The sequence below is a fragment of the Pelodiscus sinensis genome, chromosome 16, assembly GCF_049634645.1.
Source record: "Pelodiscus sinensis isolate JC-2024 chromosome 16, ASM4963464v1, whole genome shotgun sequence".
Taxonomy (NCBI): Eukaryota; Metazoa; Chordata; order Testudines; family Trionychidae; genus Pelodiscus; species Pelodiscus sinensis.
In genome coordinates, this window is record NC_134726.1 from 29,938,185 (window position 1) to 29,965,369 (window position 27,185).

Consider the following 27,185-nt stretch of genomic DNA (forward strand, 5'->3'; position numbering starts at 1 on the left):
CAAAGCCACCCCTGCGCCCCTGAAAGTGGCCCCTGGCTCCCAGCTCCCTGTGCTCACTGGGGCAGGAAATGGCATCGTCAAGATGGTGTTGGCCGGTGGGAGCCTGATGTGTCCAAAAATCCTCTAAACGTGTTTCTTAAACGTGGTGGTTTTTTTTTTTTTCTTGACCAAATGCGGGTGCTCCTTTTAAAAAATTTTATGAGATGTAACAGTTATTTCGAGAGAAGGGCTTTCTCTCGAAATAACACTGCTACATGGGGAATTTTATTTCACAATAATGTGATTTCAAAATGGTGCCTGGACACGATTATGCTAATTAAGCGCAGGATATTGAAATCCCGTGCTTCATTAGCAATTTCAGTATACTACCTTTACATCTCTATCTTAAGATAGGGAGCAAGTGTAGACGTACCCTAACAGAATAACTCAGCTACCCCCTGAAGCTTCCAAAAATTATTAAGGGAGTAGAAAACATGATCTATGAGGAAAGACTGAGAAAAATTTGGGGGGATTGAATTTTTTCAATCTGGAGAAGAGGACTGAGAGGGGACATGATAACAGTTTTCAAGAACCTAAAAGGTTGTTACAAGGAGGAAGGAGAAAAAAAAACTCCTCTGAGGATAGGAAAAGCAGCAATGGGCTTAAATTGCTGCAAGGGAGGATTTGGTGGACATAGGGAAAATTTTCCTAACTGTCACGGTGGTTAAGCAATGGAATGAATTGCCTAGGGAGGTTGTGGAATCTAGATCATTGGAAATTTTTATGAGAAAATTAGACAACCACCTTTCAGCAAAGTTCTAGATCAGTGGTTCCGAAACTTTTTGAACCCCCCGCCCCACACACACACACACAAAGCAAAACTTAAGCAAAAAAAAAGGAACTGACCAGGGGCAGTAAAACTTGATGGAGGGTACTGGGGGTTGCCTCCTAGAATTTCTTCACACCCCCCACTTTGGGAACCCATGATCTAGATAATACTTAGTCCTGCATCAAATGCAGGGGACAGACTAGATAACCTCTTGAGGTCACTTCCTGTCCTAGGATTTTATGATTCAGTTCTTGGAAGAAAAAGTCCTCTTTACTTCTTGTAGGAATAGCTGTTAATTTCTTCATTCAGGTCTATTCTTGTCTAGTATAACAAGACAAATCTAAATTTCCTTACTGTATATAAATTTAGATTTATCATTTCTTCTGACAAAGCCCAGGAAAAAGTATCTTTCTATGACTTTCATTTTACCCCAGTGGATCTTATCATGAAGGAAAGAATCTTGCTTTTTCCCAAAATCAAAAGTTCTGTTACTTCATGGAATATGTGGGTTTGAGTAATAATTAACAGAATTCCCTGTATCCTCTTTCATTATTGTATAATCTGCCTTCCACCCCAAAGAAGGGAATTCTTATGGAGGTCACTACTTCCACATCAACTTTACTTCCATTTGCACTTCCCCTCAATATTAAGGGATTCTGCTTAATGTGGGACAGTGATGGGACTGCTGTACCGACTGACCCAAGATCCGCAAACCCGAGCCGAGATCTGTCAGCTGCTGGTACCCCAACGGTTTCGGATGGCGGTGATGTGGTTGACCCACGATGTGCCCTGGGTGGGTCACTTAGGCCGGGAAAAGGCGTTATGCAGACTACCCCAACGGTTCTTCTGGCCGGGGATACACCATGCTGTGAGAGACTATTGTGCATCATGCCCCGAATGCCAGCATGCTAACCCCGGTGGGGTTCTCCAAGCCCCGTTGGTCCCACTGCCCATGGTAGGTACTCCTTTTGAACGGGTAGGACTGGACCTGGTCGGGCCGCTGGAGAGAAGCACCAACAGGAACAAATACATTTTAGTCATCGTGGACTACGCCACCCGATACCCGGAGGTGATTCTCCTACAGGTCACGACCGCCTGCGCCATCGCCAATGAACTCTTAAAAGTGTTTGCCAGGGTGGGCCTCCTTAAGACGATCCTAACAGATCAGGGAACTAATGTAACGTCAAAACTCATAACGGAATTGTGTCGCCTACTGAATATTCGATCCCTGAGAACCTCCGTGTACCACCTCCAGACGGATGGACTGGTGGAACGATTCAACAGGACGCTGAAGTCGATGCTGCGCAAATTCGTCAAGGACGACCTGCGGCAGTGGGACAGATGGCTGCCGGCTCTTCTCTTTGCTGTAAGGGAGGTTCCCCAAGCCTCCACGGGATTTTCCCCTTTTGAATTATTATATGGGTGCCGACTGTGGGGGATTATGGACCTAGTGAGAGAGACTTGGAAGGGGCAAGAAAGATGCGCCCAGGGGTCCAACCACTATATACTACAACTGCAAGAGCAGCTAGAAAATTGGGCCGGCTAGCCCAGGAGAACTTATGGATGGCGCAGGAAGCACAGGTGCGCCACTACAACCAGAAGGCAAAGGTGCGGACCTTTCAACCCGGGGCCTGGGTGTTGCTCTTGTTGCCCTCCTCGGAGTCCAAGTTGCTAGCGAAGTGTCAAGGACCATTTGAAGTTGTGCGGAAGGTGGGGCAGGTTGACTATGAGGTATAGTTACCAGGGCGGCAGAAGGACTTATGAATATACCATGTGAACCTCCTGAAGGCATGGAAGGAGAGGGAGGCAATGCTGATCACCCCATTCCCCCAGAGGATGAGTTGGGGCCGCAAGTTGGAGCCTCGACGGAGTGCCCCCAGGTGGATATCGGGCAGGACCTGGAGAAGGGACAACAGCAACAGCTGCAAGAACTCATGGCACAGTTCCCACATGTGTTGTCCAATAAACTGGGAAGAACCCCATTAATCAGTCAGAAAGTACTGGATAATCATTGACCCCTGCCCAGGAAAATGTGCGACACCATGTGCCAGGAACTAATGCGCGTATCATGTGCTGGTATCTAGCATTGCAGCCGTATTCGTTTCAAGTGGCACATAAGCCAGGGAGAGCCCACGGAAACGCAGACTTTTTTTCACGCATAGGTTCTAAGGAGGGGGAGGACAGACTACCAGGGAGAATGCTCTTAAGGGGGGAGGTGTGTGACGGGGCTGGCCTGCCCCACACTGAACAGGGGGGCAGAGAGCCCGTCTATTGGGTAGAATATGCCCCTCCCCCACAGCCCTGCTTGGCATGCTTGAAGTGCAGTCCCAGTATAAAAGGCTGCCGGGCTGCTCAGTTGGGGCTGACCTCTGGGGAGGAAGGAGCTCCGGCCCAACCCCCAGAGCCACAGCCGGACTTGCTGTTAGAACCAGAGCCGTTGGGACCGCAGCCGTTGCTGCTACCGTCCCCAGGTCGAGCATGCCCACAACGTCGACTCCAGGGGGCCATCTGCCCCGCCGTGGTGGACAATCCCTTCGCTGCTGCTCTAGACACGGGACCTGTCAACATTACAGCCACCGCCAGCCCAGCTTCACCAGGTGGGGTCTCCGTCGGCCACAGAGCTGGGGTAGGAAGCAACCCAGGGCAACGGGCAGGGAACCCCCCAGTGGGCTCAGCGTGTTTCGGGGAGATCTCCCCGCCGAGCCGGTGGTGGGAACCACCCACCACTAATAGGGCCCTGGATTGGGGTCCTGTGGAAAGGGAGGGCCCGGACCCCCCTACCCCATCCCCTCAGGGCATGGACTAGGCCTCAGGGCCTGAGATTGTGCTGGACTAGGCCTCAGGGCCTGCAATTGTGCTGGACTAGGCCTCAGGGCCAGCTTTAACCTTGGGGAGAAGAGGGCGGGGCTGGGGACCCCGCCACAGGGACCACTTGAACAGTTTTTTGAATACCAATGACATGTCAAAACGTGCTATACACACACCAGAGAGTACGTTATTTAGCTTATAAAAATGGAGATTTTAAATACTTTTTCAGAAGAAAACATCTAATAGGTTAATTAATCAGAGCAGGAAGCAGGAGCATCACTGAGTCAGTGTGACACTTGTTTTGATTGACAGGAGCAAAGTTAACTGCAGTGTATCAGCAGCAGGGAAGCTGGTAGAAGGATTTGAAAACATTCAGTGTCCCTCCAGGGTAAGAAGGAAGAGCATAACGGGAGGGCAAGACCCAGGACCTGTGTGGTGTATCAAAAGGGAAAGGGTAGGACTCAAGAACATTAGCAATGCTAGAGTGAGTGGAAAAACTTATTATTTGCCCCTGGAAAAAAAATTTGCATAAGAATATGTCTGACACATGTGAATTGAAACAAAGAGCAGATTGCCATGGTATTCAGTATTCAGATTTGCACAGATCTCTAGTAAATTAAAAGAAGGACGGGGAACCTTTTTTTTTTTTTTTTTTTTTTTACAAGATGTCACTGATCTACAGAAAAAAGTAGTTTCAGGCCACACACAACTTTGCATGGTGGAGGGAGGTTCCGAGCTTTCCCTGCAGTCGGGTGAGCTGGCGCTCATGGGTCCAGCCCCACAGAGGGTGTGCCGTCTTGAAGTGGAGCCAGAAATGAGGGGTTCAGAGTGCAGGAGGGGCTCTTGGGTAGGACAGGGGGTTGGTGTGCAGGAGTGGCAGACTCTAGATGGGGGTATAGCCTCTGGGGTGGAGTTGGGGATGAGGGACTTGGAGTGCAAGAGAGGGCTCCAGACTGGGGCCAAGGTGTTTGGAGTGCCAGGAGGAGGTTCCTTATGGGGGTAGAGAGTTTGGGATGGAGGTGTTGGATCTGGGAGGAAGTTATGGTATAGCTGGAGGTTCTGACCTGGTGGAGGAGGTGCTGGTTTTGGCCTGGCAGTGATTATCTGAGATGGCTCTTTGTCAGTGGTGCAGCCATGCTAAGGCAGGCTCCCTGCCTGCCAAGGACCCTTGCTGCTCCTCGAAGTAACCACTATGTCCAGCTCCTAGGCAGAAGGACCATATGCCTCTACACAATGCACGCTGCCTGCAGTCACAGGAGCTGACCCTGCAACTCCCATTGGCCACAGTTTCCAGACAGTAGCACTGCGGAGCTAACATTGGGGGTGGTGGCAACATGTGGAGCTTCGCAGATCTCCTGTGCCTAAGGACCATAAGGACATGTTGGGGCTTCTGGCCTGCAGCATGGAGAAATGCCACGGGCTGAATGAAATTAATAATCAGGCTGATACTGCTTGAGGGTTGAAGATTCTTCATCCCTGATTTAAAACTATCGCTACCAAGGTACTGGTCTTGTAACACACTCAGTGGACTGTTAACATCTTTCTTTTGTGTGTATATGACTACATAACTATCTTTATATTCAATTTGGGTGAGTGAATTTTAGGCCATGAAGCAAGGCATGGTTATTTTATTTAGCATTAGATGGGTTCTTGTTTTTCATATCTAATTAAAGCACATTTGCCACAGCTATATATGCTTGAAAAGTTAATAAAATATGAAGTATTAATAATTGCAGAAACATTTCCATAAAATATTAAATTGAATTATACAAGTTTGTTGAGTTGTAAAGCTCTCCAGTGCTGAAGATAAGCCCAAGAGATTTTTGAACTTGTATACATGGGAAACCTCTAGATTTGCTGTCTCAGTATTCACGTGTTCCCCCACAAAGGATTTTATCCTTTAGGTATTTTAGAATATATTGCAAGAAAGGGCACATTTTGACATGAATATTTTGGTTTCAGGATTTAAATTTTGGATATGAAATAATTGGTTCTGATTACGTCTCAGGAGATATGCATCCTGGTTAAATAAGGGTTATTTTTGATGGAAGCTTGAGAGCTGCAAACTGGGGATGTTAAATATCGGTTAATTGAATAGTCAAGTAAACTTACGAATTCTTATTGGTTACTCGACTATTCTATAGTCCCCGGGGGTGGGGCCAGTAGCCAGTGTGCTCTGGCCCCACCCCCGAGAAACCTCCTGCCACTACATGCTGCCTGCTCTGAATCAGAGGCAGCAGCAGCATGGGGTGCCAGGTGGGAGCTGGTCCATGAGGGGAACCAATTTAAAAACCAGCTCCCTTCGCAGGTCAGCTGCCTGTAGCCCCATGCTGCTGCCTCTGATAAAGAGGAGTCTGAGTCTGAGCTCCCAGACCTGGCACGAGCTGGAACTGAGCCAGGCTGCTGTCCACTTAGCTCCTAATATATTTTAAATGCAGAGCTGTAGCATGAGTAGGTCCCAGACACAGCGGAAGCCAGGACTGAGCCAGGCTGCTGGCCAACCTGCTAAAAAATAAAACGTACTGGCTGTGGCATGGGGAGAATGTTTGTAGTCTATAGCATTAATCTATAAGCTTTTGTTTATTTTTGGTTAATCAGTTAATCAACTTCACTGTTACATCCCTACTGCAAACCATTAATGCCTCCACCTGCTAATCCCCACACATCTTTGAGCGGTAATCTAGCACTTTTTCCCACTTCTGGAGTGCAATAAGTATGGAAAAGTTTGTGCTAAATATCATCCATTCTAGCTATGTGATTGAGTTTATTTGCTCCCTCCAAAACTACCTGCTCACCTCCTCTCAGGGACCATCCTTATGAATAGATTCTCAAATAAGAAGCAGAATCTCTCTTAGAGTGAGGTCCAATATAGCTCTGGTACCTCCTCTGCACCAGGGGAAGGTCTTTTACTCAGTCTACTTAGTTGTAAGCAAAACTCGTGAAGTCATTCTGCCGCTCTACTCTACACTAGTTAGGCCTCAGCTGGAGTACTGTGTCCAGTTCTGGGCGCCACATTTCAAGAAAGATGTGGAGAAATTGGAAAGGGTACAGAGAAGAGCGACAAGAATGATTAAAGGTCTAGAGAACATGACCTATGAAGCCAGGCTTCATGAACTGGGCTTGTTTAGTTTGGAAAAAAGAAGATTAAGGGGGGACATGATAGTGGTTTTTAAATATCTAAAAGGGTGTCACAAGGAGGAAGGAGAAAATTTGTTCCTCTTGGTTTCTGAGGACAGGACAAGGAGTAATGGGCTTAAAGTGCAGCAAGGGAGGTTTAGATTGGACATTAGGAAAAAATTCCTAACTGTCAGGGTGGTCAAATATTGGGATAAATTGCCAAGGGAGGTGGTAGAATCTCCCTCTCTGGAGATATTTAAGTACAGGTTAGATAGACATCTGTCAAGGATGGTGTAGATGGAGCTTGGTCCTGCCTTGAGGGCGGGGGGCTGGACTCGATGACCCTCTTGAGGTCCCTTCCAGTCCTATGATTCTATGAGTACCCAAGAAGAAGGATGGCTGGATACTTAATGCCATTCTGCAATATCTCAACCATTTTATTTGGAAACTCAAGTTATATGGTGACACAGACATGTTCTAACCCTAGGAAAGGACATGTCATTTGCAGTTCTTGATATGAAGGGCATATACTTTTAGGTGGGCATTCACCCTGCCCCCAAATATTTACAGAGCAAATGGAGTCTTTGTACAATATTGGCTTGACAAATTATCCTGAACGAATACTTTATGTTATCCAGGTTATCTCTGGTTACATATTTTGAATATGCATTAGTCTTTCCAGCAGCTTTTTGTTTAAAACTAGTATGTTTAAAACTAGTCCTTTCACCCCCATGAATTTGCTGTGTATATGCATCTTAATGGCCACAGCTATGAAGTCCTTCTGCAGTGCTTAATTTATGCCAGGGTTTGACAGTGCTAAACCTTGGTACCCCTAAACTTAGCAGTTTATAGCCCAGTACCTCTGGGTATGCTGCATCAATTATGAAAATTAAAAAAAAAAACTTGAGACCTGGAACCTAATTGCTTGAGCTCTGGCACCTCTTTCATTACAAATTAAATACTGTCTTTCTCCTGCAGTCTTTTAACTTGTATGATGCATTAAACCAAAATGGAAATTGGAAAAAGTCTTCTAAAGGAATAAACTAAACTTCAACTTGGAGCTCTGCATAGGTCTTTGGTCAAGGTTTTGTTCTTGAATCCCAGATCTCACAATCAATCTCACCAAGTGAGGCCTTATGTTCTGGAACAGGAGCTTTTTTAGGTTTGTTTTGATACACGTCACTATCCATCTTGCAATGGAAACCTTCTAGACAGCTAGTCTCTACTTGGCTGCTCCATTCAAAACAAATAGGCTGTCCATCTTTCTAAATTACTTGCAGAAACTTTAAGTGCTCTGCTGGCATCCAGACAATGGAAATTCCTTTTCTCTTGTGGTTTAGAATGCATACAAAATAAAATCAAAATAATCTCTTGATCACTGTAAAAATGCTGTTTATTTTGGGGATGAAGTTATATTTGGATTAACTTTCTCCTTATGAATTTAGAATGTGTTATATTTCTCTTATAGAAAATTCTGAAGCTTTGTTAAATGTAGAGAACATAACATAAAATGGCCTTTTTTCAATAGCTGAATGGATAATCATGATTTTAAAAACTCTTTTTTATTACAGTTATGTTAACAAAATATAACCATTTTACTTACATTTTCCTGAATTTTTATCTGTCTTAAATCACTGAAGTAGATGTGTTGCAATTGTTTCTTTAGTTTCATAATTTTAGAATTGTAGAATTTCAGATTTTATGTAGCAGTATTTTCTGCTAAATTTCATACATAAAATGCTCATGTATTCTAAAAAAGACAAGTTCAGGGCTTTATTAATATCCTTACTGAGAGAATAAACTCAAACCCAAAATTGTTAAGCAAATATCCTATGCTATACTTTCAGCCTACATGACCTTGTGGTGTATTGAATTTCCAAAGTCAAAGAATTCTGAAGAGATTCTACCTAGCTTTGCCCCTCTATCAGCATTTGCAGTTTGAAGTCAATGGGACTTGTGCTTCAATATCATTTGAGTTATTTCAAAAACCCACCCTTGTGCCTAAATATGGGCTAAAAAGCCTAACGTTTAGGTGCCTTTTTTTTAGGAAAAAATAGCCTATTTTGTGTTTGAACACACACACACATTAATAGTGATAGAAATGTATTAGATATCTAAATAATTTTTCATTGTTAATACTGAAGCAATTTTGGTTTGAAATTACAAAGATTTCATACCTCTAAGAGGGATGTTTTTAATAAAGATACCATTTTAGCCTCGTAATTCTGCAATCACATATGCACATATTTTAAACACATGAATAATTCCATGCAAGTCAATTGGGCTAGTCACATGAGTGAAGTTACATTCCTGTTTAAGTGTTTGCAAAATCAGGGACTTAATTTTCAATATAATATTTATTTCCTTTAAGAGTCTGGCAGAATTCAAATGATTCCCTAGCAGTAGTGGCATTTGAAAACAGTGTTTATAATTTTGTTCCCTATACATTTTCCATAATTTTCAAATTAGACAAACTTCAAACTGATTGAAATCACCTTGATTTCAGTTGTTCCGTTATATTTGACTGATTAAGGGTGTCAATTAGAGATTAAAATGGAGTTTTGTCACTGCTTGAGGATGATACTTTTTTTTGACTAGTCATAATGCACTTGCTGTTCTCAGAAATGTCAAGTTATCTAGACAGTGGTATGGTATTTGCATGTGTATGGATATGAATATCTTTGACTTATTGCTAATGCCACTAGCTTTTTGGAGCCAGAGTTAAAACAAATGGCACAGTTTGTATTGGTAATGTTCTTTATCCATAATAAACCTCAGAAAATGTTGGTAAATGGATCAGATTGGAACATGTTTTTGACTTACTTCAAGTCCATTGAAATTGAAAAATGTCAAAAGTACCACTTAAGAGCAGTGTGCCTTCTAAGCTACACAGGAGCACAGTTTCACAGGTGATTAATCAGCCCGGCCCAGTTGGTCAGCTTCCTGCATGGAGCCCTGAGCCTCTTATTGGGTGGGGCTGATTAATCAGCTGTGAAGCTGTGCTTCCATGAGGCTTAGAAGGAACATGAGGCTTAGGAGTTAAAGTGCAGCATTTGCTTGAAAACTACAATTCTATGATTTTATTAAATCAGAAGAACTGGAGGGGACTTTGAGAAATCATCTAGTCCAGTAGCCTGTACTCATAACATGGCAAGTATTCTAGACCATCTCTTACAACTATTTGTCTAAACTACTCTAAAAGATCTCCTGTGATGGAGATTCAACAACTTCCCTAGGCAATTTATTCCACTGCTTATCTTCCCTCATCGTTTGGAAGTTTTCCCTACTGTTCATTGTAAATTTCCCTTCTTGCAATTTAAGCCCATTGTTTGTTGTTTTCTCCTTGGAGGTTAAGGAGAACAATTTTTCATCTTCTTCATTGTGACAATCTTCTATGTACTTGAAAACTGTTATCATGTTTTCCAATCAGACTTCTCCAGACTAATCAAACCATTTTTTCCCCAATCTTCCCTCACAAGTCATGTTTTCTAGATCTTTTATCATTTTTGTCACTCTTCTCTGGATTCTCTCCAATTGTCCACATCTTTCCTGAAATATGGCACCCAGAATTGGACACAATACTCCAGCTGATGCCTAATTAGCAGAAGAATTGCTTCTTGTATTGTGCTTACAAAATGTCTGTGGATACATCCCAGAATAATGTTTGCTTTATTACAACAGTGTTACACTGTTGACTTGTGATCCAGAATGACCTCCAGTTCTCTTTCCACATTTTTTCTTGCTAAGCAGTCATTTCCTATTTTGTATGTAGACAGCTGATTGTTCCTTCATGAATGGAGTACTTTGCATTTCTTCTTATTGAATTTCATCCTTTCTTCTCCAGTTTGTTCAGATCATTTTGAATTTTAATAGTATCTGCCAAAGCACATGCAACCCCTCCCAGCTTTGTATTTTCCACAAAATTTATAAGAGTCTATTCTATGCCATTATTTGATGATGATATTGAATAGAACTGGACTTAGAACTAATCACCAAAGGACGCTAGTCAATATGATCTGTGAATAGTCCTGAATAAAACTACTCTTAGGGTAAGAAATTGTGTGTAACTAGTTTCAGAGAATATTAAGCCTAATTGGCATGTTTTATTTTGCTTACTAACTTTGATCTGTCTGTTATCACTTGCAACCACTTAAATACATCTTGTTATATTTAATAAAATCACTTTTGATTATTAATGAACCCAGTGTAAATAACTATTAGCTGGGGAGTATAACAATTGTGCATATCTTTGATAAAGGGGGCAAACTTATGCTCTGTGTAGAACTAGCAGTGTAGGAAGGATTTATCTGAGATTTTGATCCCATTGGAGCTGCGCACCTGCATACTGTGTTAAATCCCTGTGACTAAGTCTTCCCAGAGCTGAACTATTCTCAGAGTTTGTGCAGGTCTTCTGTAGGCTGGCTCCCCTAGCTCTGCGCCTTTGGCCGGGGGGTGGGGGGCAGGAGAACAAAACTTCGAGCTCAGCAGGACAGGGTGGTGGGGCACACCAGAGGGCAGGTAGGTGGGCTCAGTGGTGTGATCAGCCCATCAAGTTACAGACTCAAGGACTATGTCTACACCGCAGTGTTATTTTGGAATAACTGACGTTATTCTGAAATAACATAGTCCGTGTCTACACAGCAAGCAGGTATTTCGACATAATGTCAAGCTGGAGGACTTCTTACTCTGACTTCTGTAAACCTCATTTTACGAGGAGTAAGGGAAGTCAGAAGAAGAGTGCTTTACCTCGGACTTCCTGCTTTGTAGACAGTGCCAAAAGCCAGAATAAGCTATTTCAATTCATGCTATGCAACTGATGTAGCTCAAGTTGCATAGCTTATATCGGCCTGAGCCCTGCTGTGTAGACATGCCCAAGGGGATCTCTGTGTCCCAGTCTGTCACATCATGGATTCACAGATATTCAGGAATACTTAGGGAAGGATAGGTAGACTGACTTCTCTCCTACATCTGTTACCACTGGGGTTTGGAACTGATTGAATTCATTCTCCCTTTGTGTGAGACTGAATTAGTTCTGCTCTTATGATGTTTCTGGCAGAAGGTTGGAGAAGAAAAATATTTCGGAGATTGAGTCTTTCTGGTTCTGAATAGCAAATGCCTTTTATAGTGAGTCTGGTTAGTCATTTTTGTAAAGTTTTGTAAATCAAGATCTGAGCAATAAAAGTTGGCAGGCATAAGCACTAGTTTCTGTGATCCGGGTCACATCTCCGGCTCCCTGCAGCACTGTGAATGAAGTTCAAAAATCTTGTCCTTGCTTTTAAGGTTCTACATCATAAAGTTCCTGTCTAGATACCTTTCCTGGCTGTTTAGCATTCTTCTCTTTAACCTCCCCACATGCAGCCAATCCACCAGTTATACCAGCCTGGATTCTCATTTCATCTGCTTTCATAAAAGGTTTTTTTGCCTTCTTTCATGCTGCCACTTGCTCACTAATCACTATTCCAAAATATTTTGGAATCTTTTGCCTTATTCAGATCACTTCTAAATCATATTATTGGTGCATTATCTACAAAAAAGGATCAGGTCTTATGCTCAAAATACAAACTAACAAAAATATGTTGAACCACATTACATATGTATATCTAAACCCAAAGGCTTTATCTCTATAATCATATCCTTAATCTCTCCTTCCCAACGTATGTTGCAGCTTCACTGTCAGATCCATGATCCTGTCTTGAGAATTTTTGGCCAGGGACTTTTTCTTTTTTAGTTCCTTTGCAGCACATGGGAGTATGTATTATTATTTTATTGTCTAATACTTATATTGCATCTAAAAGCCACAACCAGGCACTATATAAACATATATAGTAAATGACAATCTTTGCTTGAAAAAGTTTATAGTCTCCCAAGACAAGACCTAAAAGGTAGATGGATAAATAAGACTGGGGTGGGGGAAATGGGGTAAAAAATACATATTTATGAGTACAGAGAAATAACAGTAGTTATGATGCAGTTGTGATGTCAAACTTAATGTTTACCAGAAGCCAATATCTGAAATCAATAGGGCAATTTGCCACTTTAAAACTGTGGAAGCTTCTGAAAAAGAAAACCTGCCTAAATCACAATACCATCCTTCCATCCCATCCTGAAGACTTCCTGGTGTAGGGTCGATTGTTGAAATGGAAACTAGATGTTACTAGAGAGAAACAGAATGATTGCCTTCCCCCAAAGTGTGGGAAACTAATTATTTCTTATACATCCAGTTGTACTTAGGAGTTCCATTTCTCTATTCAATAGAGGAATGGGGCTGGAAATTTAAAAAAAACCAAAGCCTTGAGTACATTTCATTGGACTATAAATTGTGTAACAATTTTCTGCCACAGTATACTCCCTTCAAGTGTAAGCAGATATCTGCATAATTTTAGATCACCAGCTGCAAAGATTCCATAGTAACTTAGTGCCAGAAAGTGTCTCCACTTGCCCTACTTGGTACACAATAAGACAGTAGATCCAGAGTTAGAAGGCACCCTTTAAATGAGTTTAGATGGTTTCTTTTTTGTAACCTTTAAAGGGTTTTCTTTCCTTCAGCCAAACTAGAAGTATTTTCATTCTGATACACAAATACATCTGAGAAAAAGACAGACATCAAAGCAGCACACTCCTGATCCACTGGATCTGTTTTATTGGCAGGAAAATTAACTCTGCCTGCCTGGGTTGGTGCATAAGAACCCAGAAGAAATAAGTGTTTTAATTTGGGCTTCATTTAAAACAAAAAGGGAAAAATCAATGTTGACCAAACAGACAATAACATCTTTTAGGAAAAGTAATATAAATATATTTTGGATTTTAAGAGCTAGAAACTATAAATAAAAATTAACAGTAAAAATGACTTGTCAATTTCCAGCAAAGTCAAACTATGTTTTTGTGGTTCAAAGTGTTCAGCTTTAGTCTTTTGCTTAGAAAAAGAAGAAAAAAATACTCATGTTTAATTTTAATCTGTGGATTCTAGGCTACCTTACCTAGATACAAATGGGTATTTGGTGTAATTATGATACAGTATTCATAGATGCAATTCAGGTAGGGTGTGTGTGTGTGTGTGTGTGTGTGTGTGTTATTTTCCCCCCTTCCCTCTTTCTGATTGCATCTGATTCTGTTCATGGACTCTGTAGTGTGTGTGTGTGTGTGTGTGTGTGTGTGTGTGTGTGTGTGTGTGTGTGTGTGTGTGTGAGAGAGAGAGAGAGAGAGAGAGAGAGAGAGAGAGAGAGAGAGAGAGAGAGAAAGAGAGAGCATACCTATTCTTCTAATGGAATAAAATTTTAAAGATAAAAATTCAGCAGTATTATTTTTCCTTACCTTTTCATAAAGGGTTTCATTAATCCTGCCATAAGATCTCAAAAAGGTGACTGGAGGGAATATGTACTTTGATTAATATTTGTTTAATGCAGGATTTCTATATTACTCAGATGTTTTATTCACATTAAAACTGTGCCTATCAGCTCATTTTCAGGTTGACTAATTGGATATAGTTGAATGAAAAAGATGAACAATTAGTGCACTAAGTGACTTTAAAGCTTGCTGAGGGGTAGAAAAATACAATATATAATGCACCTTTCCTGGTCCAGTATTCCACACCTGAGGTTTAATGTTCAAAAGCTTTCCCAGTGCCATTATTTAGATTTCTGTTTTGTTTTATCACCAGGAAAACGTTAGACTTTCTTGCCTTATGGATGAAGGTAAATTGAGTTGAGGGAAAAAACTCAAATCAATGCAACCATGCAAAATGATGAGTCTAGTTAGTCATATCATAAATGTATCTTTAAACTGAAAATTTGACATGCAATACAAATATTTCATTCTTGGATATAATACAGGATGTATCGTGTGATCACTGCTAATTGAGAGTACAAGTCATTTATCCATCTTTGCTCATGTGAAACAAAGTCTAAGAGTGGATAGGACACTCATCTCAAGGCATGACCTGTTTTTGGAAATAGACCATAATATTTTCATCCATAACAGAGGAAATTCTAATTCTGCCTTTCTCTGTGTTTCACAGATACATTATCCCCGCCTTGCAGAGGTCTCATGCTGGGTTTTATCAATGTGTGGTGCGGAACAGAATGGGGGCCCTCATGCAAAGGAAATCAGAAGTTCAAGTGGCATGTATGTTATCTTGTAACCTTGCTAACAAACCAATGAAGTTCTTAAGTCTAGAAAGAACAATATAGCAGTAATGTTTGTCAGTTCATTACTGGTATCTCTTGAGATAAGTCATATATTTAAATATTATTATATTGCAAGAATTTTCACATTGACAGTGGTTGCTACCTGGGAGCAAAGTTCAGACTGGAGCAGTATGAATTGTTTGCAGCAAGTATTGAATCACTCAAACTGAGACTGGATCACAAGCTTTCTATGCTTTATATTCCAAATCCCATGGGTCTTTTTGCACAGCCAGTAGTGTCCCTCTATTTACAATTGCAGCAGACATAATCAGACTAATGGTTTCAGAGGGAAGACAATATTTTGTGGCTTAACTATGGAGAAATGAGCCCTTCAAAAAAAATGGCACAGACACAGAAAAGTGAGTTAACAGTTTAAAGTCACTTACAGCAGAGCTTTTAGTGTGTAGGAAAGAAAGAAAGAAACTTTGACAACTTGGCAAGAAATGAGAATTTAGTGGAAATCCATAAGGATTTTGAGACATGGTGATTATGGCCAGGAAAGACACCATGCTGAGAGGGACAGATTGTCTTCACCAATGGATCAAAACATACGAAGAGGAACTTTGAAGTTGATTTGTTATGTAGTTCATATAAAATGCAGGCAACCACTGAGTGTCATAATTTCTATGTCCTCCAACTTTAGCAGTCACTTTTATTTGTGATACCTTACTCTGGTAGGGAAGGATGGAGGAAAGATGTGTCCCAATATAGATTAATGTGAACACTCTCTTCTCACAGGAGTATTGAGAAAGGCATGTGGTACTGTCAGGGCCTTGCAGAAGAAGGAATCCTACAGAACTGCCTCACTAACATGCTAAGCCTAGAGGAATGTTAGCTGTCCCTGGGTTTAGTATAGGGTCTGTACATCAGAAGATGAAGGATTTACTTCTGCTGCTGTTTCTGGGGGAAAAGATGTCAGGCAATTTTCCAGCCCTAACACAACCCTTTTAGTTGGCAAATAGTGGCCCTACCTGGCCAGTCCTCGCTTCCTAGTCTCCAACAATGGAAAATAGAAAGAGCTGTCAGTGTCACACTCTTCTCCCAAACCCTTTAAAAAACCCTCAGATGGGAGGCACCTTGGAGACAGCAGAATGATAATAGAGACTCCCATGCTGGAAGACACCAATGATAGAGGTGCTAGAGCATGAAGAAGGCAAGGCGCTATTAGGAACACTGGCAGAAAATACCTGAGGAAGAAAGATGGGATGTTGACTAGGAGGTTCCAGTTAATCGCTCTCACTGTAGAAAATTAATGGGTTTGTTCAGTCAGAAGCTCGCCAGCCAAAGTCTTAAGATTCTGTTCCAGAACATGATTGTGAACCAAATCTTGTAGGAGGTTCATATCTCTGGTTCAGACTACAGAGTTTGTCATAATTTGACCTCTGATTTGATTTTTATCTTTCACTTGGAAATTTTAGCTTATTTTTCTCAATCATTGGCGCTGAGTTGCTAGACATGATTTGTATGATGTGAAAGATGTCATAAATTAGTGTAGTTTTGCTTTTATTTCTGTTAACACCTAGAAAATCAAATAACTTGTTTGACGGGTTTTTTTAAAGAATTAGACTCTGATCAATACATTGCTCTTTGAAAAGTATATTTGAACATATGCTACCTTTGGATTTAATTTCAGCTTCTTACCTCCTTTCACAAAAGCTTTCTTGTGAGATAAATATTTCAAAATCTATAAGTACCATTTGTTTGTGCACTACATGTTAGCTGTCTGATGCATAAGATACTGTTCCTCAGGGTACATAAATAGAAGGTCAGCACTAATAAAATGGATAATGCTTGATAAATGGAAGTAAGATTAAGTAGATGAGTTGAATTCTTTATTAGTCATAACCATTTTCAAGTAAGTGATTAGACTGAATAACTGTTTCATAAGGGAAAATGCGTAGGATTTCCTTTCCTGTATTTTAAAATGAAAAGTGATAATGAGAATAATACATTGCATTTATATACTGCTTTACAAAGTTCACGTAATTTATCTCTTAAAACATCAGTCTCCATTAAGAATTATCCCAATTCTACAGATATGAAGATTGACACACAGGATTTAAGTGACTTACCCAAGATCACACAGCAAGACAATTGTAAAAAATGACTTTAGGACTAGGGGCCTGAGCATGGAATTAGGATTTCCCAAGAGCATACTGCAACAGCATGGTCATTTTTCATAACATAACAGTACTATACAATTGTTTCTCAATAAAAAATATAAAATAAAATAGAAAATATTAGTAGAGGAGATGTAGCATAATAGAACAACTGGAATCCTGTTGTAAAGATACATTTGAGCATCCCTGTTCTGATGGTTATACCCAAATGATCAATAAATGCAATTTCAAAAAACCCTCTGAATTCCCAAATAAGACATATCCTCTGAAGTAGAACTTTTGTCTCAAAAGGACAGAATGTGGTCTTCTCATTCAGTCTGATTAGATTTATCTTTAATAGCAATCCTGCAAGATAGATGTGCTGTTCTACATCGGTAATCATGTGGCACCCAAGAAAGGTGTAAAATTCTTTCATATCTTTGGAAATAAACAATAAAAATTACAGAAATTACTTCTAATTTGTTTTTCAAACCTGAATGTCCCCTGCGTAGAATACATGAGGCACAAATATGTCAGCTACACTATAAAATAGCTTTTGAAAAATCACTTTGATCCATTAATGAATTATCTATGTAAAATATGGTTATTAACATTGAGATATCCAATAGTTTGAGCCGGGGTGAACATGAGAGCATCTGTGGGCCAGATCTGGCCTGCCAAGTGGGTTGATCTGGCCCATGGCCACCCTGCCACTCCCCTGTCCCTAGGCCAATCGACACCTGTGATCGGGGGCGCGCGCGAAGTCTCCTCCCCAGCCAGAGATGCACTGTGCCTAGAGTGAACCGCCAGCTGTTTTAAACAGGTGGCGGTTCACTCTAGGGTCCATTTTCAGGGTGGGAGCAAGGCAAGAGAGATTTCACATGCTTTCCTGCCCCCAGACTCTGGTTGGCCTGGGTGTGGAGGGAGCTCACAAAGTCTCCTCCCACCGCCAGGGGTGCACGGTGCCTAGAGGAAACTGCCAGATGTTTAGAACAGCTAGTGGTTCTCTCTAAGCACTGGGGGTGGGAGGCAAAGCCTTCACATGCTCCTGCCCCCAGGCTAATCAGGATCTGTGAGGCTACGTCTACACTGGCCCCTTTTCCGGAAGGGGCATGTAAATTTCACTAGTCGTCGTAGGGAAATCCGCGGGGGATTTAAATATCCCCTGCGGCATTTAAATAAAAATGTCCGCCGCTTTTTTCCGGCTTTTAAAAAAGCCGGAAAAGAGCGTCTAGACTGGCCCCGATCCTCCGGAAAAAGTGCCCTTTTCCGGAGGCTCTTATTCCTACTTTGAAGTAGGCACTTTTTAAAAGCCGGAAAAAAGCGGCGGACATTTTTATTTAAATGCCGCGGGGGATATTTAAATCCCCCGCGGATTTCCCTACGACGACTAGTGAAATTTACATGCCCCTTCCGGAAAAGGGGCCAGTGTAGACGTAGCCTGAGTGAGAGGGAGGATCATGGAAGTGTGCAGGCTACACCCCTTCTGCATGGGGCCCTGCCCCCTCTGGGGCGGCCTGGGACTACTTCAAAAATTTGTGAAGTGGTCCCCTTCTAAAATTATTGCCCATTACTGGTTTAATTGGTTTTACCATTATATTTTAAAAAAATGAAATATCCAAAAGCTAATTTTGGTAACAACAACCTAATTTACTATAACGCAACACAAATCTGGAAACTCAGCATTCAAGGTTAAGATCTGTTCTTACCAACTTAAATATCATAGAAGTTTATTTGAATGTATTAAATGTTCAAGGGACTTAGTGACTGCTGCTGTCTTACAACTAATCATTTGAAGTATTTTTTCAAATTTAAATTGTTTTACACAATGTGCACATAAGGAAGCACCTCAACTTCGTAATGTTTTACTGTTGTCACTTTTACAATCTAAAAACACTTTGCCTTTTTTTATCAACTCCTGCTCAGAAAAATTAGTTGAGAGATAAATGAGTAGGAAAAGATGTTTATTAAAAAATGCTGACCAGTTCTTTTTGGGACTAAAAATGTCTGAATTTTGAAGGTTAGATTAGTCACATGATGAGATTAATGAGAATGACCTACATGATTCAAAACTTCTTTTCAAGCAGGCAATCTGATTAGTTATAAACAAAAATATGGAAAAACAGTGTTGATTATATCTGAATAAGTAATGTAAAAATCATAAAGATGATTAAAACCCTTGTAAGAATATTGTGTGGTTTTTTTCCCAGTTTTTGCTCTGCCTTCAGTCTCATACTTCTATTCTTACACAGGGTTGCGGGATCATGCCTTTCTACATCCCTTTCTGCTCCAGAGAACTTTAATAGTGACTGCCTGGGCTTTGGGAGATGGAAATTCAGTGGGGAAAACAAAACAACTATTTTTGTACACCAATTTGCTAATTTAAGGAAAAAATAAAATATATTCAGGTTTTTTGAGGGCAGGAGAGTAGAAATCTTCAGCTCAAAGAATGGAAGTATGAGGCAAGAGAAAACAAAAGCAGGGAAGAAAAACTGTATTTTAAAGGGAGGACCATAGTAGAAGTTTACATTTTTAAAGTGTCAGGCCTGGTCTACACAAGGACCTTAATCCAAAATAACACCCCCACAAGTTCAAATTTGTAAAAAGTGCATCCATACTACCAAGCCCATTATTCTGAAATAAGGGCCTATGGAATTCGAACTCTGTACTCCTGCTTTTCATGAGGAATAACACTAATTCTGAACTTCTATGTCCAAAATAACATTTGCACGGACACTCCAGTTTTGCTAATTTGAAGTAATTGGCCTCCGGGAGGCCTCCCACAGCTCCCCAAAGTATTTCCCAGGGGCACTGGGTCCACGATAGGGTGTACACATTAATGGAGCCTGTCACAGACTAATTTCAATGCTGAAATATTGCAGATAACCATCGCCTTGATCCTGCAGGGATAGCCAAGTGAGCCTATAATGGTCCCTCAGGGTATGTCTACACTACAGCACTAATTCGAACTAACTTAATTCAAATTAGTTAATTAGAAATAAGCTACTTTGAATTAGTGCATCTAGACCTAAAAACTAATTCGAATTAGCATTTTGCTAATTCGAAAAAGCATGTCCACATTGGACCCTGAACCGAAGTTAAGGCTGGCCGGAACCAGTGTCAGCAGGGCATCAGGTTAGAACTTAGGGTGTAGAGCTGCTGCCTCAGGCTAGCCGAGGGCTGTGCTTAAAGGGACCCGACTCCCACCCCAGACAGACAATTCTCAGGGTTCCCCGCTTGCTTGTCGAACTCGATGAGGGACAGCAAAGCAGTCCTAACTTGGAGTGCCCTGAGTGCCCACACTCGGCACATCACAACACTTGGCCATCAGCCCAGCTGTACTTGCTGCAGGCTGCCATCCGGGGGGGTCAATCGGGGGGCTGTCAGGATCCAGGAGGCCCTGCAGGAGAGCTTCCACCCCGAGGAGCCTGCAGAGCCACCCCAGTCCTCCCCATCGGTGGCTCGTGTCCCATTCCTCTCTCACCTCCTTCCACTTACCCTTCCCTAGCCCCCCTTCCTGATGTAAAAAATAAAGGACATGTGTTCAAAAATAGAAACTCTCTTTATTTAACAAAATTGGGGGGGGGGGATTAACCTCTGGGGAGACTGGGAAAAGGAGGGGAGGTGGAAACCTGGGAGGAGGGAGCTGGAAGGGGGAAGCCAGGGGAAGAAAGAGGAGGGGAAGTATAAAACTATGGTATGCCATATTTTCAGTACTGTGTACAGATGTGGTCTCCTCACCTCAAAAAAGATATTTTGGCCTTGGAAAGTGTTCAGAAAAGGGCAACTAAAATGAGTACGGGGTTGGAACAGGTCCCATATGAAGAGAGGCTAAAGAGTCTGGGACTTTTCAGCTTAGAAAAGAGGAGACTTAGGGGGGATATGATAGAGGTATATAAAAGCATTAATGGTGTGGAGACGGTGAATAAGGAAAAGTTCTTCATTAGTTCCCATAATATAAGGACTAGAGGACACCAAATGGAATTAATGGGCAGCAGGTTTAAAACTAATAAAAGAAAGTTCTTCTTCACACAGCACATAATGAACCTGTAGAACTCCTTGCCACAGGAGGCTGTGAAGGCTATAACTATAACAGAGTTTAAAGAGAAGTTAGATAAATTCATGGAGGTTGGGTCCATGTAGTGCTATTAGCCAGGTGGTAGGAACGGTGTTCCTGGCCGCTGCTTGTGGAAGGCTGGAGATGGATGGCATGAGACAAATGGCTTGATCATTGTCTTCGGTCCATCCCCTCCCGGGGTTCCTGGTGGTGGCCGCTGTGACAGACTACTGGGCTAGATGGACCTCTGATCTGACCCAGTATGGCCATTCTTATGTTCTAAGCTCAGGGCTCAGGGTCGGGGGTCTCACTGGAACAACTTGATTTTCATGCAAACCTGCTTCTGGGTTCGCATGTGGCCTTTGGTGGCCAGGCTGGCAGCTATCCTGCCCTAGACGGCTGCATTCCTGTGTCTAGTGTGGAGATCATGGACGTTGGAGGCCTCCCCTCAAACCTCGATGAGGTCCACGATCTCTGCACTAGACCAGGCAGGCGCCCGCCTCTTGTGGCCCCGGGCAGGCTCCTGGGAGCCGCCAGCCTGGTCCTGGAAAGAGGCGGAGGGCTGGGTGGCAGCGGGTGGCTGGCTCATGCAGTGCCAGGTGCAGGGTCTGCTGGCTGGGTGCTGGCAGGCTTGGAACTGGCACAAGCACTATAGCCAGACCGTGCCCCTTTAAGGGCTCCAGGGCCGGGAGGGGGGCAGAAGAGTTTCCCTGGTTTGGCCTAGAGTGGGCACCAGGGCAAGCTGGGAAGGGCTATCCTCCAACTAGTTCGAATTAAGTGGCTACACAGCCCTTAATTCGAACTACTTAATTCGAACTAGGCATTACTCCTCGTAGAATGAGGTTTACCTAATTCAAATTAAGCGCTCCTCTAGTTCGATTTAAATTCGAACTAGCGGTTTGTACGTATAACCACTATTAAAGTTAATTCGAACTAACGGCTGCTAGTTCTAATTAACTTTGTAGTGTAGACATACCCTCGGTGTCAATCTGATTGCCTACTGGTATGACTAGACCATGGTGCTGATATGCCTGTGGCTAGAGGCAAAAGGGAAAAGAGCACTGGAGTAGCATGACCAGAAAGACTTGGAAGCAAGAAAACTGCTAAAGACTTCATAAAGCATTTACACTACTTCTGCATCTATATTAACAATTATTTTTTGCAATGTAAAAATATATTCCAAAATTATCTGTACATTTAAAAAGGACACTTTCTGCGGGGGGTTGAAGTCCAGTATTCCACAGGATACATTACATCATTCACCAGTGCTGAATGATCCACTTCTTGTGTGCACTGGAGATACTCTGTTTTGCCTTTTGTCTCACTGCACACCTGAATGTTGCATTAATCAACACTCCAGCCATATCTTTTTCTTAATTATGGCAATCATGATTATAAAATGTAACTTTTTCTCTGATGCCTTTAAAATAAACAGAAAAGAGATGGAGAAGAAACTTCCAGGACTTTGAATAATTTTTTTTCCTTCAGATATGGGAAATTTCATGGACACAGACCAAGGAAAAACAGTATCGCAAGGACAAGCTGCAGTTCTAGATTTCCTCCACATCATCAGCTATCCCAGACCACAAGTGACTTGGTTTAGAGATGGACACAAGATTATACCGAGTAGCAGAATGTAAGTTGATGTGAAGTTCAAAATAATAATGATGTGAAATCTGACTAATTACATTTGATAACATCATACATTTTAAGCAGACTAATTAAGGTTTAAAGAGAATGAAGTAGTCTAGCTCATACCAAGTTTGAGATAAATGGCGTTTCAAGACTGGCTCTGAAATTCTTAAGTAATTCAACAAAATAATTCATGTGATCTTAATGGTTGTTATACAGCAGCAGGCAGAGGTAATGGAGAATGGTTACTTTCTCCTCCTCCCATTCATTTTCTTGGTGTGCTTCAGAGAAGTGTTAGTCCCTGGATTGTATTTACTTGAATGCACTAATTTAATGAATGCTGGTGTTTACTTATAAGGCTGCATTTTATTTTGAACTCTGCTTGCTGCTATTTTCCTTGACACTAAAACTGTAATCACTGATTATTTCTCTTTATCCTTTTATCCTACCTGCAGTTTTATTTCTGTTAGTCTAATTAGCAGTTCACCCACTCATGGCAAGGTTGCACTGTGATTAGGTAAGCATTTTTTCAAGGTGTACTAGTTTATCCCTTACCTAAGATATTTAAAATGCCAACTTCTATCATTATGCTCAGGATTTATTTACAGCTTTATGTTGTTAATTGCAGCATTTACAATTTTTTGGGGCCCCTGCCTCCTTGTCAAATCTAATAGGGAACTACTGGGTTATCAAAGATTTTTGGTGAACAAGATTTTCTGAAGGATCCAGGAGCTGGTAGCTTATGGTGACAGATAATTTTGTGTTCCAGGTTGGCTGCTGAATGTTAAAGAGTTCTTAGTAGGGAAAAAAGGCTTTTGAGTTTGACTTTTAATTTGGAGAGTCATGAGGTACATCTACACAGCAAAGTTATCATATATATAGTAGCCCAATGTCTGTGACTCTGTAATTCTGAAACGCTGGCTGTTCCCTCTGGGTGGCGCTGTTGCCTCCCGCCGTGGCACTTGGCTGACTTTGGGAGCAAGCTGCGCAAGCGGCTGTTTGGGGTCTGCGCTCCCCATGCAGCACGGGGGTAATGGAACTATCCAGGTTTGGGGGATGCCCCTACATCCATGATCTCTGCACTAGATGGAGGAATGCATCCGTCTATGGTGGGATAGCTGCCAGCTTGGCCACCAAAGGCCACATGCTAACTTAGGAGCAGGTTTGCATGAAAATCAAGTTGGTCTGGCCAGAACCCCAAGCCTGAGCCCTGAGCTTCCCCCTTCCCCTTCTTCCCCTTGCTTCCCCCTTCCAGCTCCCTCCTTGCAGGTTTCCCTGTCCCCTCTCCCACTACCGTTACTCCTCGCACTAACGGGGGTTTAAAAATGGCGGCTCCCGGTGAGATGCAAATGAAGCCCTGGATATTTAAATCCCGGGCTTCATTTGCAACTTCGAATGACTACATTAACCACCCTAGTTCGAACTAGGGTGGTAGTGTAGACATACCCTTTGATAGGAGAACGAGTCTTGTGGATAAGGGAGAAGCAGTGGATGTGGTATACCTAGACTTTAGTAAGGCGTTTGATACGGTCTCGCATGATATTCTTTTCAATAAACTAGGCAAATACTACGTAGATGGGGCTACTATAAGGTGGGTGCATAACTGGCTGGATAACCATACTCAGGGTATGTCTACACTACCACCCTAGTTCGAACTAGGGTGGTTAATGTAGGCAACCGGAGTTGCAAATGAAGCCTGGGATTTGAATTTCCCGGGCTTCATTTGCATATTGCCGGGCGCCGCCATTTTTAAATGTCCACTAGTTCGGACTCCGTGCCCGCGGCTACACGTGGCACGAACTAGGTAGTTCGGATTAGGCTTCCTATTACGAACTGCCGTTACTCCTCGTGGAATGAGGTGTACCGGTAGTTCGGAATAGGAAGCCTAATCCGAACTACCTAGGTCGTGCCGTGTGTAGCCGCGGGCACGAAGTCCGAACTAGCGGACATTTAAAAATGGCAGCGCCCGGCAATATGCAAATGAAGCCCGGGAAATTCAAATCCCGGGCTTCATTTGCAACTCTGGTTGCCTACATTAACCACCCTAGTTTGAACTATGGTGGTAGTGTAGACACCCTGAGAGAGTAGTTATTAATGGTTCACAATCCTGCTGGAAAGGTATAACAAGTGGGTTTCCGCAGGGGTCTGTTTTGGGACTGGCTCTGTTCAATATCTTCATCAACAATTTAGATATTGGCATAGAAAGTATGCTTATTAAGTTTGCGGATGATACCAAGCTGGGAGGGGTTGCGACTAATCTGGAGGATAGGGTCATAATTCAAAATGATCTGGACAAATTGGAGAAATGGTCTCAGATAAACAGGATGAAGTTTAATAAAGACAAATGAAAAGTGCTCCACTTAAGAAGGAACAATCAGTTTCACACATACAGAATGGGAAGCGACTGTCTAGGAAGGAGTACGGCAGAAAGGGATCTAGGAGTTATAGTGGACCACAAGCTAAATATGAGTCAAAAGTGTGACGCTGTTGCAAAAAAAGCAAATATGATTCTAGGATTCATTAACAGGTGTGTTGTGAGCAAGACACTAGAAGTCATTCTTCCGCTGTACTCTGCAAAGATTAGGCCTCTGTTGAGTATTTTGTCCAGTTCTGGGCACCATATTTCAAGAAAGATGTGGAGAAGTTGGAGAAGGTCCAGAGAAGAGCAACAAGAATGATTAAAGGTCTAGCGAACATAACCTATAAAGGAAGAATTGGGCTCATTTAGTTTGGAAAAGAGAAGATTGAGAGGGGACATGATATCTAAAAGGTATTTCAGGTATCTAAAAGGGTGTCACAAGGAGGAGGGAGAAAACTTATTCTTCCTGGCCTCTGAGGATAGAACAAGAAGCAATGGACTTAAACTGCAGCAAGGGAGGTTTAGGTTGGACATTAGGAAAAAGTTCCTCTTATCTGTGAGGAATATATTCATTGACTCCTTCCAAGATACAAAGCTTGTTTTACAGTGCTGGCAACAAGCCAAACAAAAGAGCCACAAGCGGTTTTTAAACGTCTTTGCAGGAGATCAAGCACATGTTTGGGAACTGTTTTCAGAGAAGAGATTGACACAAGCAGACTCCTGTTTGAGTGTCTGAAGAAGCAAGGCCTTTGCAGGGTGGGATGGGAGAGGGTTATGTAAGATAGATATGCAGGCTGGCTGGCTGTTGTTTTCAAATCAAATTTCTCTTTCCTTATGCTGTTTCTAACTGAAGATAAAACTTTGATTTAAGAAGGTTGCTTCACATCCCTGTGTTAACTAGTGGTCCTACAAGCTCCTGCCAGAAAGAACTGCAGGTATCTAACCTAGTCAGACCTGTTGGGTAAGTGTGGTGTATACCCAGGGTCCTGCAGCCCAGGATCTGGCCTAGGAGTGTGAGAATCACAGGTTGCTACCGTGAGAGAAGTGAAGACATGAAATCTGCAACCTGAGGGGTGTGCCGTTGGAAGCTAGAGGCACAGCTAGCTCTGTAATGGTGACAAATGTGTAGTGCCTCCCCTATGGAGACTGAACTACTTGCCCCTGAGCAAGAGTTTTCTGAGCCACTGCCTTCCTGTTTGAAATCAAGTTCTATCGATTTAACTGAATCATTTTTTCAACCCTTTGTGTGGATGCTTTTAAATTGCTTTGGGTGACATGTATTCCTAAATTGATACAGATCACTTTATATCCTATTTATGAGTATTTAGAGAAGGAGGTTGCGCTCTCCCCGCCCCCACAACTAAATCAATCAGCCAGTCAGTCAGCTACAATATCTCCCATTTGACAACATTAAACTTTAATCAGGCCTGTGATGGGTATTAAGGGTGTGACCATCCCCTCCCACCCAGAAGGGGGGTTCAGAGAACCCACCGCCTGACTTGGGTCTGGTTCTTTGGTCCCCTGCCCTTCGGGACAGGTCTTCGGGTGCGATCTGCCTCTCCCGAATCGGGAGGGAGTGTTCAGCGAACCCGTGAGTCCCCCTATAAAAGGGTTGAGTAGGGTCCACAGCCCTGAAGTCTAGCCCATACCCAGGGCGGGGTCCAGAAAAAGTATCTGGTAGCTGGGTTAGGTTTCTGGCTTACTGGCGTGGCCGTGAACCCTTGGGGTAGATGTGGGTGGGGGAAGGGGGACCACTTGCACGATGGACGGGGGTTATTCCTGCCCATGCGCTCTCCCGCTGAGCCGGAGGCCGAGATTGCCCCAACCAGCGATGGCGGCGGCCGTGGGGGGACGGGGCCTCCCCCTCGGCAGTGCGGACCCCCGTGGGTCCGTCAAAAGGCCGAAGAAACATTCAGGGTATGTCTACGTTGCAATTAAAACCCATGACGGGCCCTTGCCAGCTAACTTGGGCTTGCAGGCCTCACTCTAGGGGCCATTTAATGGTGGTGTAGAGATTTTGCTCAGGCTGCAGCTCAAGCTGTGAGACCCACCCACCTCACAGATTCCTAGAAGTCAGTCTCTACTCCAAGCCCAAACGTTTATACCACATTTAAATAGCCCC

The 27,185-nt window shown here is 42.6% G+C and overlaps 1 protein-coding gene across 8 annotated transcripts in view; it reads left to right on the forward strand.

The window, feature by feature from the left end:
* The window catches only part of SDK1 (sidekick cell adhesion molecule 1), an 855,588-nt gene that overhangs the window by 336,635 nt on the left and 491,768 nt on the right, over nt 1-27,185 (forward strand). For 7 of the 8 annotated variants that reach the window (XM_075899629.1, XM_075899627.1, XM_075899628.1 and 4 more), the window contains 2 exons: nt 14,748-14,854; nt 22,561-22,708. In XM_075899629.1, coding sequence (XP_075755744.1) covers nt 14,748-14,854; nt 22,561-22,708 — 255 coding nt within the window. Of the gene's footprint in view, nt 1-14,747; nt 14,855-22,560; nt 22,709-27,185 lie in introns of those variants that run through there. The other variant, XM_075899632.1, reaches the window with a different exon arrangement.